The following is a 17,329-nucleotide window of genomic DNA, read 5'->3' as shown; positions in this document are numbered from 1 at the left end:
TAGGAAAAGTGTTGAAATAATTGATAGCTTTGAACAAATATCTATAAAAATTATCCGATATGACAATGTTTAGATATTTTAACATTGGACACGAAATATTGTAAAACGGGTTCTTTTCTTTCAAATTAATATAAATGTGAAACTTTGAAAAGAACAGGATTTATACCGGTTGCATAAAAATGAGTTTCAGACTAAATATTTAGTTTCAATCGTTATAAAATTGAATTAAAAACAACTAATTGTCAATCACTGAAAAAGATTTTAAAGAATCAAAAAGAAGAATCAATTCGTTTTCAAATCGTTTATACCGAATACGATTTTGAAAAATATTAGATACTTTAATACATCGTCATTTATCATTATTTCTGGGTGAATTCCAGCAGTAAAAAAGTTTTTCACGTTCTGAAAATGCGAAAGACTGAAAATAAACATCATATCTGAAAAAAAAACATAACAAATCGAATCCTCGTGAGGTAAAGAATTGTCGAAAAAAATAAAACGATGTGACACAGAATTCTTCCCATAATTTAGGATACAACTTACTGGATTGACATTTTTTTCGAACACTGTATTCGGCAGACACAGCTTTTCGTTGGGACGGAATTCCGACCATGCTTCTTTAGAGGCTCGACCGGTTGTCGTCATGTACGTGAAATCTATCATGAGTTTTCTCGTTTGCCGGTCATCAACGTTATCCAGACTTATTCCGGGACTTACATACTGCCTAGGTCTCGTCCTGGGGATTTTTTAGTGCTGTTCAATTGCCATGATCACCTAAATATTGGCCTTCCACTTTAACTAGTTCAAATAAATTGTCCTAATGATAATTGACAAAATTCAAATAGCAAAAAGCAAGCCAAAAATATTCAATGTAGACTTTCCTAAATCATTAGATCAGATTTCCTAATTTCTTGAAGTTTCCAGAAACAAAAATTCTACTTCTGGGGTTTAATTGTGTTCATAATGTCGACTGAAATCTCGAAATAGATTTTTTCCAGCTTTCCGAAAATCTCCAGTCGATGCAGAAATTTCGATTTTCCCTGCTTTTTGGGCCATTAGTATACAATAAAAAAAATAATATTGAACCCTTTGTCGAAACTTAGAATATTGCATTGCATAAATTTTCAAATTCTTTATATCCAAAAATATTTTCCGACCGGACAAAGTATTCTAAAAATTTCGCGACTCTTCTATTTTACACTAAAAAATTTTCTCCAAGGGAATTACAGATTTTCGTTCCTTCGATGATTACTTAGAATTTCTGTTCAAGATAATGTTCAAGATAAGAACTGTTCTTACATTTCGGTATGAGCAATCCTAAAAAATGTAAAGATATAACTAATCGTATCGTCATTTTTACAATGACTGTTTTCAACACTTTACAAAGACAAATGACCGATTTGATCACTTTCACCGACTTCAGTGGAAGGCCTTTGATCCCTGGCACGATCTTCTGATCGTTACTTGATTACTTCCTCCGTTCCATCATCCGGTATATTTTTGACACAAAACGGTTCCTTCGGATCTGAACCCACTATCTCTTTGGGTCTCAGCATCGCGTCGAAAGGAAGTCGCGATTTGTAATCTAGTTGCTGGAGCGTGTCGTTGCTCGTTAATGTGCGGGGTAATCGTGCTGGATTTTGAATCGGCAGTGGAATAAAATAGTCTATTCGACGTTCCGGCTTCATTATTTCCTAGTAGAAAGCACGAGATACCCGCTCGTCAAAAAAGTTGAACACCAGATTTCCAGATTGCGCAATTTCAAAAAAGTTCAGAGAATCCAAAAGACTTTATGAGATTCAAGGATTCACTTCATTAGATTTGAAGGAATTTCAAGACTTAATGTGATTTCAAAGATTTCAAATTTTTTAGAGATTGCCAATAATCTCACGATAGTTTACCGAATTTCATGTAATTTCAGACAGGTTTTAAAGGATTTAAAAAGTTTTTGAAGAATCTCATGGAAATTTGTTTGATCCATGTGTGGATAAAGTTACAAATTAAGTACTTTTAACGAAATTGTGCGAAAATCTTACAGTGTTCAGAGTTTAAGGACCTACAAAATTCAGAAAAATTCTTCAAGTGCAAGAAATGTTCGACTAATAATAATAAATTCCATTCTTTTGAATTAATATATGGACTGATTGCTCTCTCGATATAATTGCAACAACTGTAAAATTATGGGCGCAAATGAATGTGAAATGAATGTATGACGTGAAAATGAACGAATCAAAGCGTGGCATCTCCGAATTCAACTCACTCTCGGTTTCTGCGGTGGATAATTGGTGAAATCATGTTTGTACGTCGTTGGCTCTTCGAAGAAGCCAACTACGTCTTGTTTGCAGCTTGACATAATTTAAGACGTGTTTAGTGTAGAATTTACTAATCGGCGGAGCCCTTCAACGGTAGAAAAAAAAATCTGTCACACTGATACTGCATACTCAATCTTGATATGCGTGAAGGTAACACAAATAATTCGGATCATGATTTTCAACTATTTTTAATAAATTTTGTCAACAAATTGTACACATACGTGCATACCGAACAGCATACGTACATAAAAAGTTTTTTTTTCTATACATAAGTGCGTAAATCATATCTCTATACTACGAGATCTACTATAAGGGATATATGATAAAAATGTAAGTTACAATACGATCGACTTGAGCTACTTCGGACAGGTTTCAACCTGAAATGTTTTTTTGTTTAAACGTTTTTGTGTTGGTATAAGTATTCGGTAGTTGTACTATATCTGAGCATATAATCACAAGTCATTATTAATTCGATCCATGTTTTACTCCATTCGTCAAATTGACTCACACGGATCCCTTGAAAAATCGTTATCAAAATTTCTATCTAGTTACGAAACAACGAACATAACCGTCCCGCATTTTTCTGTTCAGACGTGTACAAACAACCATGGCGCAATGAGACAGTGGAAATGGAAAATTCTCTACAAAAATTAAGGAAAATTGAAAGTGAAAACGAATAATTGGAATTAGCTAAATGGACATATAAATTGACATTGATCCACTGGCAATCAATTATTTGCTGTGTAATTTTTCTATGCAAACGCTGAGCTGCTGCAAACGATGAAGCAAGTGCCGCATGTTCGCTGTGGACTGCCTGAGGCCTGATTGCTCGCCGTTGACTGAAGTCCCAGTCTCTTGTCTCTGACCCAATTCAAAATGAAGTCGAGCCAATCGTTCCTGCTGCTCCCTTATCTCAGTCATCTGCTCCATACTGCAGTCTTTGCCTATCGGAATATTTTTTTTTTTTTCTCAAACCGTGATTTTGAATTCGTTCAATGGAAATACAAAAATGTTCAAAAGAGAATTTAACTTTAAAGTACTTTTACTTAAGGCTTAAGCTAACCCAAATTGTACTAGCATTCATAGGACAAGTTTCCAGTGATTGAAACAGAAATATATATATATATATATATATATACAGGGTGAGCTTTTTATCTTGAGACATCAAGATATCTCAAGAAATACGCATTGTACAAAGAAATGTTAGAGACTAAAACTGTTTGATTTTGATGGGGAAAACTAACCCCTTAAAATTCAACCCTCCACCCCAACCCCTGAGGGCGTGAGGGGTAGTAACTTTGAAATCTTAAATGGAAACCACTATTTTTTTATTGCAGATTCAAATTGTCCATGAGAAAATATACAAGTTTTATTCAAAATTTTTTTTTCGATCGGATACAGATGGCGCTGAAATTATTAAAAATCAAATCTTTCATGAAGTAGTACGTGTTAAACGGTTCCAAGAGTACGATTCGGAAACTATCGGGTTGCTTGTTTTTGAGTGATCTTTCACATCACGTTCTCAAAATGGTGACCTTACACTTCGATGCATTTGTTGATCCGCGCTTCGAATGATTGTACACAACTGAGAAGTGTCTCTGGTGTTATTTAAATAACCCCACAAATAAAAATCCGGTGACGTAAGGTCTGGTGATCTGGCAGGCCAAGAAGTGCCAACGACTCATGAGAACATGATTCAGCGAATCAAAAATGCTTGTGCGAAAATAACACCAGAGACACTTCTCAGTTGTGTACAATCATTCGAAGCGCGGATCAACAAATGCATCGAAGTGTAAGGTCACCATTTTGAGAACGTGATGTGAAAGATCACTCAAAAACAAGCAACCCGATAGTTTCCAAATTGTACTCTTGGAATCGTTTAACGCGTACTACTACATGAAAAATTTGATTTTTAATAATTACAGCGCCATCTGTTTCCGATCGAAAGAAAAATTTTAAATAAAACTCATGTATTTTCTTATGGACAATTTGAATCTGCAATAAAAAAATAGTGGTTTCCATTTAAGATTTCAAAGTTACTACCCCTCACGCCCTCAGGGGTTGGGGTGGAGGGTAGAATTTTACGGGGTTAGTTTTCCCCATCAAAATCAAACAGTTTTAGTCTCGAACATTTCTTTGTACAATGCGTATTTCTTGAGATATTTTGATGTCTCAAGATAAAAAACTCACCCTGTATACATTCATAATCAGCTGTTAGGTCTAAAACTTTTTCTATTATACTGATTTCTAATGTCGACGCTTTGTTCTTACCAAAAGCTCTCAAGTTTCCACTATGAAAATCTTCAAGCAGATGGAGGAGAGCCTGTTCCATTCGCCTGACATCCGGTACCTCTGACAGAAAGCAATGGTGTCTGCATGGCACGACCGCTTCAGATTTCAACGTGTTTTACGAGATAAAAAACAAATAAAAAAAAAAAAACCAAGAAAACAAAGAAAGAAACATTTTCACGTTACAATAAGTAAATTAAATCAACTAAAGGAATAAAAAAAACTTCAACTTACTGCCGTGGGTTACGTATTCGCAAGAAGAGCATTCAACGCATGGTAGAAAGAGTCAATAAAATATATAATACACGTACATACGCTCATGCTGATATGTAAATAAGAACTACGTTTTAATACTGTGCAAAATAATTCCCGAAATCCTAAGGATGAAATGGGATTTATGTAACTAATCAAACGAAATATCTTTGTGCCAAGTAATTATCTGCTAAGTGAGAGGAAAATCAAAATTGAGGATCATTTTTTCTTTGAATATAAATGTGCTACCAATGCTAATCAAAACAGAAGAATACAGAATATTTACACTAACAAAAATGAGTATTGAAAATATTTACAAAGCGAGTTGTATGTGTGTATTACATTACCAAGAGAGATGAATACTGATCTTTCCGCAGCAAATTGATGGTCTATCTATATTGATCACGATCCTTCAAAAATTACCTCTGTGCTGCCTATTTATTCTCGGTGGTTCCGGACGGTGAGGCTTCTGCTTTTCTTTCTCATTCATGTAAACAAGCCTCGATTGATTCGTGGTCTGATTTGACGCATTTATCGCCCTGCCAGAGGCCATCGATCCCTGACTAGTCGTTGCATGGCCGGAACTCTCCTTACTTATTATCGGCGACGTCTGAGTGTTATTTTCCCACAGCCCCTGTTGCTGAAAGAGGATAACTGTGCAGTTCAGAAGAAATTGTTCTAACCTTTATAGGATGAACCATTCTTTACCGAAAACAAGCATACGAATTTGAGCTTTTGAAATTTAACGTGTTGCGCTCAAGTCAATCGTTGCTCTTACCGAGATGTGAACATTCTGCGGATCGTTTTTACTCTGCCGATTCGACTTGGCAGGAGTCGAAGGAGGCGTAACCTCTGCGCCACGGCTGGGAGGCTCTTCGCCCTCTTCCTCCTGGACCAGTTGCTGCAATTCTCCACAGCCAGAGCCTTCGATGTTCATGTTTAGGCAGCCGTCCAAAAGCGTTGAATGCTAAACTCGGTCTTTGGGTGGCTCAATTCTGATGCCACAACCCTTGACGGAGTCTGTGACCATGAATTTTCAATTTCAATAACGATAATTACTAGACTGATGTCAAACTACTGTTGGGGCTGAGTAGCTGATAACGCTGATAAGCATGTAAACACGCCTACATAATATTTGTTTATACGTCTTACGCACGTGAGACTGCAATCGGAATGGATTGCAAAACGGTGACACATCCGTTCCTGTTATCGCGCTCGCGATTATTCACCCGGTTGTGGTATTCGGAAAAAGGGTGCCTCTTGATTTTGACTCACAATCAGGAGTATGCGAAGATGCATGGATTTTCCACCATGTATTTACGTATGACAATTCTTCTATCGTCGATTGGAAGGAAACCTGTTAGAGCCCACGCCCGTGTTTTTCAATGCTTTGTCATGTTCTCGACTCACTATCAACCTCTGACACGAAATAGGTATTGTTGATGAAACGATCTATATTTACTGCATCTACTGACAGTAGATAACACTAATGATGCAGGATACACATGAGACAGGCCCACGGTCTTCTATACATTCTATATAGGTCTTGTAACTCTAGTGGAGAGGGTGTCCCGCTTTACAGGCCTGTTTTCCATAGTTCTCACATTTACCGCTAGAGTCGCATGCTGAAAAGGGTTTCGTTAATGAACCTCACACAAGTGAAGGGCTCATGCGATTCAATGATCTTCAATCGCAACGACTTATGCGGTAGTAGAACAAACTATTGAAAAAGGGACCGTTAAGCAGGTCACCCCCACCACCATAAAACCGGCCGAGTCGCCAGACCTGTATAGAAGACCGTGGACAGGCCGTTCTAGACAATGAAACTCGGATGTCGATGTCATGCGCGCATGGTGAGCGCGCAGAGAACCGCGCATTCGAATTTGTGACGTTCGGATGGTTGTATATTAATATCCGAGATGTATTTGAATCTATCGTGAGATACAAACAAGGCATATTATAAAATAGAGTCTCTCTATCCATTTAGTTATCAACGTAAAGTAGATTGTGGGTTTTTAACATTGATGAAAACTAGTTGAAATACCACAGCTGTTTCATTGAAAGTACTATTACTGTGCATTTACACAATCGTAGGTAATTCACATAAATTATCTGGCCATCTCTACAAGGTGGCATAACGTTACTCCTTGTCAGTTGCAATGTTTTTCTTTGTGCAGGATGAGGCATCAAGCCGCAGGAATCCAAATAACATACTTTGATAATGGAAGATTTGTGAATGATTATTGTTTTCGTTTATAAATTCCCTTGACGCTGTGTAAAGATTGCAGGTGAAGAATAGACCCTGATGTAAAATTGACAGAATGCGTACAAATCTTATTAGTTAAAGAACAGCAGATGGTTTCAACCTTATTGCAAGGAAAGTTGTTCGGTCGCTTCCAATGACTTAGAGCCTCGTTACCTAATGATGAAATATAAGAAAATACAAAAAACCAGCCCTGGCCAAAGAAGAGCTCAATGACGTGATATTGATCAAATTACTGTACGTATGTACCTCAGCAGTATTCTTTCCGATGCTTCTCGTGATTGGAAGATATAATGGATGAAATTGGTTATAATTCTTTGCGCAAGATAAGAGTGGGACCATTGGGGAAAGAAATACGTATTTATGTGTACACGGAATAGGCCGGTTATGTGTTGTACACAGTCAAAATACATACATTATATTCTTTCAAATTGTTTTAATTTGACATAATACGATCATTTGGTGTCCGGTATGACCGGAAATATATAAGATGCTTTAAGTGTTTGATGTACAAGTTACATATCTGTATAGCGTGTATGCATGTTTTACTTCCTGGTTATGAAGAAATACGTTTCGATCATATTTATGTAATTCATATTATCTACAAATAGGTTTATCGTATAATTGGATTTGGAGTATAAAAGAAGTTATTCGTAAAAAAATATTATTCAAGTATAAAATAATGGCAAGCTCTTAGAGGCTAATAATCTACATAAATCTTTACATTCCAATGAGCCGATCTCGAGGGGATTCTTGATTATTGGATATTAGCTCATCTTCGTCGTTCACAGAGTCTTCAGAGGGCCGTTGATCAAGTTCCGACAGCGCCATCCTTCGGAATTCCTTTTTTAAATGCTGCGTAAATAAAACCAAGTGAACATTGTTTTGGTTTCTGTAGCAAAAGTGCCAACAATATACTTACCTTTGCTCGTTTAACTTTCAGCGTCGTATATATCAACAGTGCAACGAGTATTGCGCTCAGAACGCAGACCAAACTGATCCATATTATTTCATAGTTTGACTGTTCAACTGTAAATTGTACCACGATCATTATTTTGGCTTCTAGGTGATACCCATGTACAGTAATATTCAGTATTGCCTTTCGCATTAAGCTATTTTTTTTACGGTCTGGAAGAAAATGCGCGTTCGATTCTATACGAATTAGGTGACAGTGACAAGATAGCCGAATGCGAAAGATATTAATAAATATTAGTGTACAAGTTACGTTCTGGAATCATTCGGAGAATTTTACCTGTGATTATAATATTCATATATCTCTCGATAGTGCCGACACGATTTTTAGCTTGGCATGAGTAATTTCCGCCGTCTGCGGAACCGCGAAAGTATTTGATGTACAGCTCAGAATTATTTTGTGAAATTGCGTACTGTTCGCTGTGTTTGATGAGTGGTTTGCCATCCTATATAAAATTTAACGAGAATAAATGTTTACACTGAGAAATAAGTGAAGTACTGCCAACCTTACCATGAGGTTGGACAATCCTCGCTGCACCAACAGTCATTTTGCCTCAATTCTTTGTAAAATTGTATGAAAAACGTAACTTACTTCGCTTAAATATCAAAATATATCTCTTAAATATGGGCGTAGCTGGCTAAACGAAATACTTTCAACTACGTAGGGAGCGTGACTAGTCTTGACATTGATTTCGCCGTATCTAACCTCACGGCGTAGTGGGATCAACTAAGTTTCATTTATCTTCGCAATTCCTTCATCTCAATGTAAGTTATAGGAAATATTTATTGACATTTGCCGGAACAATCGTATCAGGGAAAAAATTAGCTGGGAATAGTTGGTAGTTATAAGATATTTTTAACTACCTTCAGCCATGTTACTTCCGGATTTGGCATCCCATCGGCAAAGCACGTAAGTCTCACTTTGGCGTGTTCGTCGTTGATCAAGTCAATTTCAATTTCAGTGTTGTTCGTGGTTGATTCGTCATTGATTGACGGAACACGCGCATCTAAAACAGCCAATTGAAAACCTGAGCAGCCACTCTACACATACATATACATTTCAGATTTTTCTAAGACCTTGTGGTTCTAGTATCTCATATTGGGTGTACTTTGATTTCTTTCTAACAGCGTAAAGTGGCGAAGAGAATAAAGGTACGCTTATTGTTAGTGCACTCAGTACATCGAAATCGAAATCACCATAATCCACTTACCCATTACCGACAACTCGTACGACACCGCCGTCGTGTTGTGATTATCTTTATTCACAGCTCTACAAACGTATTCTCCAGAATCCGATTTTTTCACATCAGAAATTTGAAGTATCGATTGGAAGGTGAATTTTGTCGTTCGGTTTGTAATGGATAGCCTTTCTAAAACAAATTTCACGAAACTTTATGCAGTAAATACTATATTTGAGTCTGCTCGTTTATACGAATCTGAGGTATATCAAAGAATGTGAAACAAAATTTTGACAATCTTACCGTGTTCCGTGGAGTTGTTTACCTCCCAGGCAATATTATTCGTGAAGTTGTAAGCGGAAGCGCCACACGTTAAATTGATAGTATCACCTTCCACAACTGTGCCTGGATCCATTACCCCGAAATATCCGTTTGCGTCTGTTATTAAAATTTGACGTCATTAAACGTGAGTTCAAATGAAAATGCCTTTTCGGAGGATAGTTATTGAAAATTTAATATTTTGCCGAGTACAAACTTCGGTAGAAAGAATTTCAACCGTTCATGGGCAGTAACTCACCAGAAACGAAAATTGGTTCAACGGCTTCGCTGCAACCAACCACGTTGCAGCTTCTACACGTCAGATCTCCCGTTGCGTTGATCCTTATGGTTGAATGCGAGAGGATGTGGAAGGAGAAGAATCGAGAAGTTTCGTATCGAATTTCCTGGATTTGGTGCAGACAATTCAATAATTACTCGTACAATAAATCGAAAACAGCAAGAAATGTTTGAACGCATCTCGTGTACCTGATTTTCTTTTAATCCTGCACAATTTATGCTATAAATTGAAAAGCATTATTTATCATCTAAATGCGCCCAATGTAATGTAACGGCAATAATAAGTTACATCTATGAGTTTTACTTGCCGAAACTGATGCGTATTTGGAAACGGTTTTCGACGGAAAATCAGGGTATTCCAAATATTTCCACGTTATGTTTGGCAACGGTGAGCCTGTTGCGGAACAAGAAAATGTGGCAGGTTGTCCTGGTGTGTGATAGGAAACAGAATTGACAATACGAACGACTGGTTGAGCTGTGAAGTGAATTGATCGACCGTATTAGAAAAATTCGGTCAACTTGATTGGCAACGATTTGAACGCGGATTTATGGGGCATTACCTAAAACCGTTAATTCGAGATTATGGTCCTTGGTGTCGTTTAGAGTGCTGATACGAAGTGTGTACACACCGATATCAGCGATTGTTGCGTGAAATATTTTAAAAGTATTGTCCGTTCCTGATTGAGTGTGCAAATACTTGCCAGAATTGGCAATTGGCAGTTTATCTTTGCCGATCCTGGATTTATTATTAACGTTAATAACAAAATATCAGCTGACGAAAACAGTAATTTTCCAACACACATTGTTCATTAAATCTTTCGCACATTATGGGTATTCAGAATGAAGAGCATGGCTTACCATTTAACGGTATATGCTTTGGGATATGTGTCGATCGACAAATTCCAAATTGCCGTTGTTTTTTCAGCTACAGTCACGGAAGATCCGTTCCCACTAGACGCGGTCACATTGATGTACGTAACATCTGGATCTGGGGAAAATAACAGCACGTTTCGTCAAAAATTGGGTCATCTTTTATTGAAAATTCTATGTTATTGGCCTCACCGTGAAATTCCACATGTATCGTTACACTACTTTTTACATATCGTTTTATTTTGGTACACGTGTAATCCCCGCGATCGCTTTCCTGAGCATTAAATAATGTCAATTGCGCTGCTTGCATTTCATCATTGTGAATTTGGCGCAACCTCTCTCTCTGAAATATCAGTTTTTAGGTCAAGTATTAGTATCCGAAACGATGTTCCACCATATTGTTACACGATTTCTGGAGTTACCACAATTCCATGGATCGAAAAGACTTGAAAATACTTTCAAATACTGAAATACTACGACCTCATCTGTCTTGAACCTATTCCAAGCCCATGAAAGTTAGTTCACGTGAATTTTTTTGCGATCGCTAAATACAAAATACAGCCGAAGTAAGAAATACAAAAATTACCCGTGATATATTTTACCCCACAGACTTGAAGTATTTTCGTACACTTCGTTCGATACCGTTATCAGCGATACTTACGGGTACCGTATATGGAACTTTCCACTCTACTCGCAATAATTCGTCAACATCATCTTCCGAATGACAGTTAAAAGTATGATTTTGTCCCCACTCCAAGCCTCGAAATTCATCCTTGTCAATGAGTGGCGGCATTGGTTCGACAAGGTCACCTATAGAACAAATCTCACAAAATATTGGAATAGTACATTGTGTATCAAGATCGAAAACGGGCGTTTGCGTGCCGGGTATAAAGCTGGCTTTGCCTCGGGAATCTAAATTTTTTTCAAGGCGCAAACGCCCATTTTTTTTCGAAGTTCACATACTATTTTCTCCAACAGCGAAGCGAACGCGACTTTTCGTAAATCACCCGATTTAGTTTAGTAACTTGGGAAAGGGCTCACAAAGGCGGAAGGGGCTCAGAGCGAAGCCCCCGGAGGGTCGTTGAGGGAGCTCGACTTGACTATAACCATGATTCAAAAGTTATACGAACATTTGATTGAAGATTCTTGAGAATGCACATTTAAAATGAGTCTGTTTATCGTACTTTTTCCAATTTTTCAATTTTCTTTGGACCAAATTTTTAATTGACCGCACGAATCAACCACGAGCTACCTCCCCTTAGTGGTAATAGCGCTAATGTATCCTGCCAATTACGTCGCTTGTCATCAAACTTTTACAATCCTCTGCGTTTCACCGACCGAGAATCGTCCGTTTTCGATCCTCTCGAGTGGAGCGGAAACGAGCATTTTCAATCCGCTGTTGAAGAAAATATTTATAGTATTTTCTTGCAATAGTATGATGATAAAAATTAACGGGATTCCATCATTTTCAAATACAAGCTAGAATATCGGCAAGCAAATCCGTGTCTATCAAAATACATATCTACTTGTTATCGTTACACTCTATATGGTTACTATTGGAATGTTCAATGAAATAAAGTATATCACCTATTAACACTTCATACGTGAGCATTGTGTGCAAATACCAGCTGGCTTCAGAGTAGTGATGTCTGTGTGATGTATGACATAGGTACGTGCCACTCATCGAATCATTAACGTTGTGTTTGATAAATCCAATTTTCGGCTCGTATTGAAAACTTTGAGTTGACAACCTCATATTCTGTAGATAATAAATATAAGGTATCATAATCAAAGAGGTTAAGGATCTACGAAATAAATTTCCTCGTGCAATACAGTTGGAGTAAAGGTGAACACCAATCTAATAGCTCGTCAGAAAATACCACCGATCAAGAAGTTACAAAATCTTTCCGATAAATAAAATTGATTCACCGATTGAATCTACACTGCATAACTGAGTTCCGAAAAATGGTGGTGAAATACGGTGACAAAATATTATATCTGCATTGTGAGATTAGTATTACAAATTCACTGCGCAAGTGTCAATAAGTTTACAAAGCTTCATTTGAAGTTGTAAAACCCTAAAATGTACTACACGTAATATCTTGAAATAGCACAACGAGTTCTTTAGAGAAGTTTCTCTCTCCTCGCACGATTCTATAAACTACACTTCGGCTTGACTAGGTGTCATCAACACGCTACACTTACCCCTCTGTTGTAATGCCTTAAAGAAACCGACTGCTTTTTGGGCGAATTCAGCCGACACGGTATGACCAATGATCCTCCGGTCTTTTGTCCAATGAACTGAATTAAGTAATGGTCGTAGAGTGCATCTTGCGCGAATGGGCTAGATGCTGAAAGACACAAAATTACTGCCAGGCGACAAATGTTCCAGTAGCAAATTCGATTAGCCATTAGAGGCGTTAATCCAAAAAAAACCATCATAAAAGGTTTGTCTTTTTTTAGGGCTGGCACAACTGTGTTGACACTTAATGCAGTTTATAAGATAAACAAGTGGCTGGGAACAAATACGAACGAAATATGAGAACTCTTCGTCGATAGTTACAGGCATTATTGCTTACAATTCACGTAGACGTAAATCCAAGTGATATTTTCGTCAGGATGCTCGATAGTTTGTGCATCGTTCTTTATTTCTATACCCTCGTAAGCGCAAGCGTACCATCCAGTATCCTCCGACACTGCATTAGGACGAGTGAAAGTGTGCAGGCCAGCATTCTCGTCAAACTTGATATTGTAATACCAGTGTAGATCCTGAAAATTCATTATCGACAATGATTACATATATCGGTCAATATGTTGCAGAATCGTCATCATCGAACTGCGAGCGTCAATGCATATATGAGCCTAAGAATCAACACGTGCATGATACGGAGTATCCATAAATGAAAACTGAATATCGCCGTCACCCCGACATGATATTATCAGATCATCTCCTTCTTGGATGAGGAACTCAGCTTTTGCAGGAATCATAGTTGGTTTCCGGGCCGTGATACCTGCACAAGAATTGTAGGGAACGATGTAACGATTAATTAATTACGGTTTTGTCGATTAATTGCAGATCAGCTGCGAGTAACATTAATCAAGCTTTTGTAAGTTCAGTAACCAGTTAAAGTAAAATAAATTTTATCATATTCACTGACTCGAAATATCGCACAACCGAAATCAGTGATCGTGATATTCTAAAATTGACAGCTTCGGTCTTTCGATTACCTCATAGAGGGAGGTTACCAATTGAGTTTATTGCAGTATATACTACCCAAGATTATGATTCAACAACTTGAGTATGAGTAAGTTACAATTTCAAGGTGACTTAACCTGCGACCCGTAGAGATTAAATTTGGCCTAATGAACTCGCAATATCCGCGGGTGCTGTCTTATCGGTGGTGACTGATTATACACACGCTAAAGAGAAGCAGGAAAATCGAAAACAAACACGATTAGCGCAGCAATTTCATTATAAATTCCAGGAAACTGAAAAATAAAATTGAAACCACACGTTGGAGTATTTTGGAATTAGGAAGGAGCTTTTACGTACGTGCACAATTTTCATACTTCCATGCGTTCTCTTCCGCGCGATTGTTATGGTATTTAAAAAAAAATGAAAACAATGTGCCTTCAAACAATTCAAACTTGATGATCTACTTGCATTTTTATCAACTATGAAAATGCACATTGAATCTTCAGAAAACTTTGTAGTACGAAGTATTCCAGGCTTCGCAAAACTCAACATTTATTATAAATACTCGAAAGTATACCGGGCCAAAAAGTTGGGCAACTCCCCGTAAGAAAATATTTAAATATATTTCACTTCGGTGTGTGTTCATTAAAATTACCCAGAAATAATCCTGATACTGCCAAAGCGCTCAAAGCCCAGGTAGAACCGATACGTTCCATATTCTTGCTTAGGATGCTGAAATTCCGTGATGAAGAAATCAAAGGAGAACTTCAGTTGAGAGAGAGTAACTGACAATCAATCCTGTTGCTCTGTAGATCACTTAATGTCGTATACTCATCGTTGGGTCAAACTCTGCGCCTAATGGTGATATTACTTATTCTGTTGGCAAATATTTTTCAGATGAAAGCCTATATGCCAATACAAAGCAGCACTAGCTTTCTGTCCAATCAGCATTCCAGTAGATGCCACCAGACGTAGGAGATCGAAATCCGCTGGTGATTCAGCCTCAAAGATGAAAAAGATTTATCTAGAGTCTAGTATCCCGTTACTGACGAGATGAATCGCTCCTAATATCTGGTTTCAAAAGTGTGGACGAATGATAGATTATTGGTAGATATTATCAATATTTTCGAAAACCACTAGATGAGTGAAAGTAAGTGAAATAATTTTAATTTTTTGACGAGTTAAATGAAATATGCAAATATTTATTTCCAACATTCAACTGAGCATACAAATATAATTAGACTAATTTTTACACTTCTGACGATCAATACTCGCCACAGTTACAGATCTGACACATCATGGAATTCGAATGAATATTCATGGACGTGGTGAGAAACGGCAATTCGGAAACGGAATAAACGCATCGACGTCATTCGCGCTTGGCAAGCACGCGAGAAGCCACGCAGTCGAACGTTGCGACGGTCATCGTCAAACGTTCAGATCGTAGTATTAGGGTTTTATCTGAACGTATCATGAAATCTGACGAAAGCATTGGTCAATAGGGAGACGCGCTATCTGTCCAATTATCAATGTGAAGTGACTTATCGGTTTTTATCACTGATTAAACCCAGTTAATACACGACGCTGTCAATGCAATAGTAATTAGCATGGATTGTCTGGCCGGTCGACATAACATTACTCATTGACAAAATTATTCATATCGCTACAATTTTTCATAATTTTCGTATGATATGCCCACTCAGTTCCAGGTAGAACCAAAAATGTAGATACTTTCAAGTTCTGATAGCAACACTGAACAGTTTACCAAGTTTTCAAATGGACAGATTTTTGGAAGATAAGTATCCCAATCAGATCTCTTTGATTTTGATCTAGGTTGGATATGTTGCAATGTATTGAAAACTAAGCGACACGTACTTTTTTTTATCGGCCATAAATCACTTTAAGGGGATGAAGCTGCTCTCCAAAGATGGAGGTGTGAAGCATCAATTTCGTTGTTTTGCCCATAAAAACATGTTTTTTTTTTGTAACAACTGCATGGGAAGTTTGACTTCGCGCACCGAAGTATGCGTGAAGCGCCTGATCCCCTACACTTCAAAAAGCGTTAGGTAATCTTGAAAACAGGTAATGTTCATTACGATACAGTTTTCAAAGTTAAACTAGGGCCATCGGACCTGATAAGTCGTGACTACGATCGCGTCCGCTGTGTTGCAGCAGCACGCCTACGATCAGATTAGACTATCACGTTTTCAATTTTCTAGAGTCGAACTTCCTGTTACAGGTGTTACAAAAAATCATAGAACTTCTTAGAGCATATGTTATTGGAGGTAGTTTCGCGTGTACCATGGTCTCATATACAGGCCTTGAGACTCATCGAAATTTGCGTAGTGGGGGAAATACGCTTACGCTGCATTTTTTGTTTTTCTACGCTGCCGCTAGTTCGCACTGTCGTAACGTAATGTTCGCAAACACCTCTTCTAAATTCTATCAACTATGCTTTAACCTACTGGGTTGTTGCATCAAAATCATTAATCAAACTCATTTGAACCGATAATACGGTTAGACAGAGACGATAGATCTGTTTCTATCCACTGATTGAGATCAGTGGTTTCTATCTCTTTCCTAAATAACCTTACTCTACCGCCCCGCCTCTAGCCTTCCTATCGGGAGTAGTTGGTTGCAACAACGAGGATCGAGTCACATAGAAGCGTACGGACTGAGGCTATTTGAAGCAAGAACTGTTGGGGTACTCAGACGAGCTATCTCCCCACATCTAGATGTCGCTAGTGGCGCCTTTGCTTGTGCGGCTTACGTAAAGAGCTTTAGCAGATTCTGACACGTCCACTGTCGATATTCTTAGGCATTTTACGACCCATGGTGTTGGATGAGCACTGTTTGCGCTACCAGCCGCGCTTAAGGCCGAGCAGAAAACAAAAAAGAGTCTACGACGGGCTGCCGGCAATGCAAACGGTGCTCATCCAAGACCGTTGGTTGTAAAATTCCTAGATATAGAACGTGTTGGAATCTATCTAAGATCTGTACAGCACTCTATACTGAGCGTACAGTATCGGTGTGTTGGCTCCGGGTGAGAGCCATCATACGGATTTACAATTCGCGGGAAGCTTTGCTTCAAGGGGCTCATAAGCCGTACGCTTCAATCAGACTCGATCTTCGTTGGATATAACCTGTCTCTCTCGCACTACATCTGATTGTCCGATATATTTCTTCTCAGCCAATCAAATGCAGGGCGAGAGAGACGAAATAACCCTGATATATATCTCTTTCTCTCATGACTTGGCTACATTTTTTCGCGAGGTCGATGGGATGGGTAGCTCCCTCCGACAGAATATGCTCCATGGTGCGATTATATATAGACTATACTAGAGTATTGAAATGAAAATGCTGAAAATGAAATTTCAGTTGC

The 17,329-nt window shown here is 38.1% G+C and overlaps 2 protein-coding genes across 5 annotated transcripts; both read right to left on the bottom strand.

Moving 5' to 3' along the window:
• Positions 1 to 2,484: 2,484 nt before the first annotated feature.
• On the bottom strand, positions 2,485 to 6,412 carry LOC124305086 (coiled-coil domain-containing protein 28A). Of its 4 annotated transcripts, none has more exons than XM_046764103.1 (5): positions 6,010 to 6,412; positions 5,632 to 5,873; positions 5,277 to 5,493; positions 4,584 to 4,664; positions 2,485 to 3,256 (listed from the first exon to the last, which is right to left on the bottom strand). In XM_046764103.1, the coding sequence occupies exons 2-5, from the start codon at positions 5,788 to 5,790 to the stop codon at positions 3,045 to 3,047; spliced, it is 669 nt and encodes a 222-aa protein (XP_046620059.1). In that variant the 5' UTR covers positions 5,791 to 5,873; positions 6,010 to 6,412; the 3' UTR covers positions 2,485 to 3,044. The 4 variants fall into 4 exon arrangements, with proteins under 4 accessions (XP_046620059.1, XP_046620058.1, XP_046620057.1 ...); XM_046764102.1 differs by having other exon boundaries at positions 4,584 to 4,700; positions 6,006 to 6,411; XM_046764101.1 differs by having other exon boundaries at positions 4,584 to 4,700; positions 6,010 to 6,411.
• Positions 6,413 to 7,476: 1,064 nt separating this feature from the next.
• LOC124305135 (vascular endothelial growth factor receptor 1-like) lies at positions 7,477 to 14,962 on the bottom strand. The gene is made up of 17 exons (XM_046764212.1): positions 14,603 to 14,962; positions 13,632 to 13,762; positions 13,331 to 13,520; positions 12,957 to 13,102; positions 12,339 to 12,510; positions 11,413 to 11,561; positions 10,944 to 11,094; positions 10,740 to 10,869; positions 10,442 to 10,617; positions 10,190 to 10,356; positions 9,844 to 9,988; positions 9,570 to 9,704; positions 9,300 to 9,458; positions 8,953 to 9,095; positions 8,369 to 8,534; positions 8,039 to 8,145; positions 7,477 to 7,971 (listed from the first exon to the last, which is right to left on the bottom strand). The coding sequence occupies exons 1-17, from the start codon at positions 14,661 to 14,663 to the stop codon at positions 7,837 to 7,839; spliced, it is 2,463 nt and encodes an 820-aa protein (XP_046620168.1). The 5' UTR covers positions 14,664 to 14,962; the 3' UTR covers positions 7,477 to 7,836.
• Between the last annotated feature and the right edge of the window lie 2,367 nt (positions 14,963 to 17,329).

Source organism: Neodiprion virginianus, chromosome 5, assembly GCF_021901495.1.
Source record: "Neodiprion virginianus isolate iyNeoVirg1 chromosome 5, iyNeoVirg1.1, whole genome shotgun sequence".
NCBI classification, from domain to species: domain Eukaryota; kingdom Metazoa; phylum Arthropoda; class Insecta; order Hymenoptera; family Diprionidae; genus Neodiprion; species Neodiprion virginianus.
This window is presented reverse-complemented; position numbering and strand designations above follow the sequence as displayed.

Coding starts and splice junctions, on each gene's coding strand:
- LOC124305086 (XM_046764102.1), bottom strand. CDS start 5,790: ATGAACATCGAAGGCTCTGGCTGTGGAGAATTGCAGCAACTGGTCCAG. Junction 5,494..5,631: donor CGCAGAATGTTCACATCTCG/GTAAGAGCAACG, acceptor ATCCTCTTTCAG/CAACAGGGGCTGTGGGAAAA. Junction 3,257..4,583: donor TGGAAACTTGAGAGCTTTTG/GTAAGAACAAAG, acceptor ATATTCCGATAG/GCAAAGACTGCAGTATGGAG.
- LOC124305135 (XM_046764212.1), bottom strand. CDS start 14,663: ATGGAACGTATCGGTTCTACCTGGGCTTTGAGCGCTTTGGCAGTATCA. Junction 10,618..10,739: donor AAAGCATATACCGTTAAATG/GTAAGCCATGCT, acceptor TAATAAATCCAG/GATCGGCAAAGATAAACTGC. Junction 9,705..9,843: donor TGAACCAATTTTCGTTTCTG/GTGAGTTACTGC, acceptor TTTTAATAACAG/ACGCAAACGGATATTTCGGG.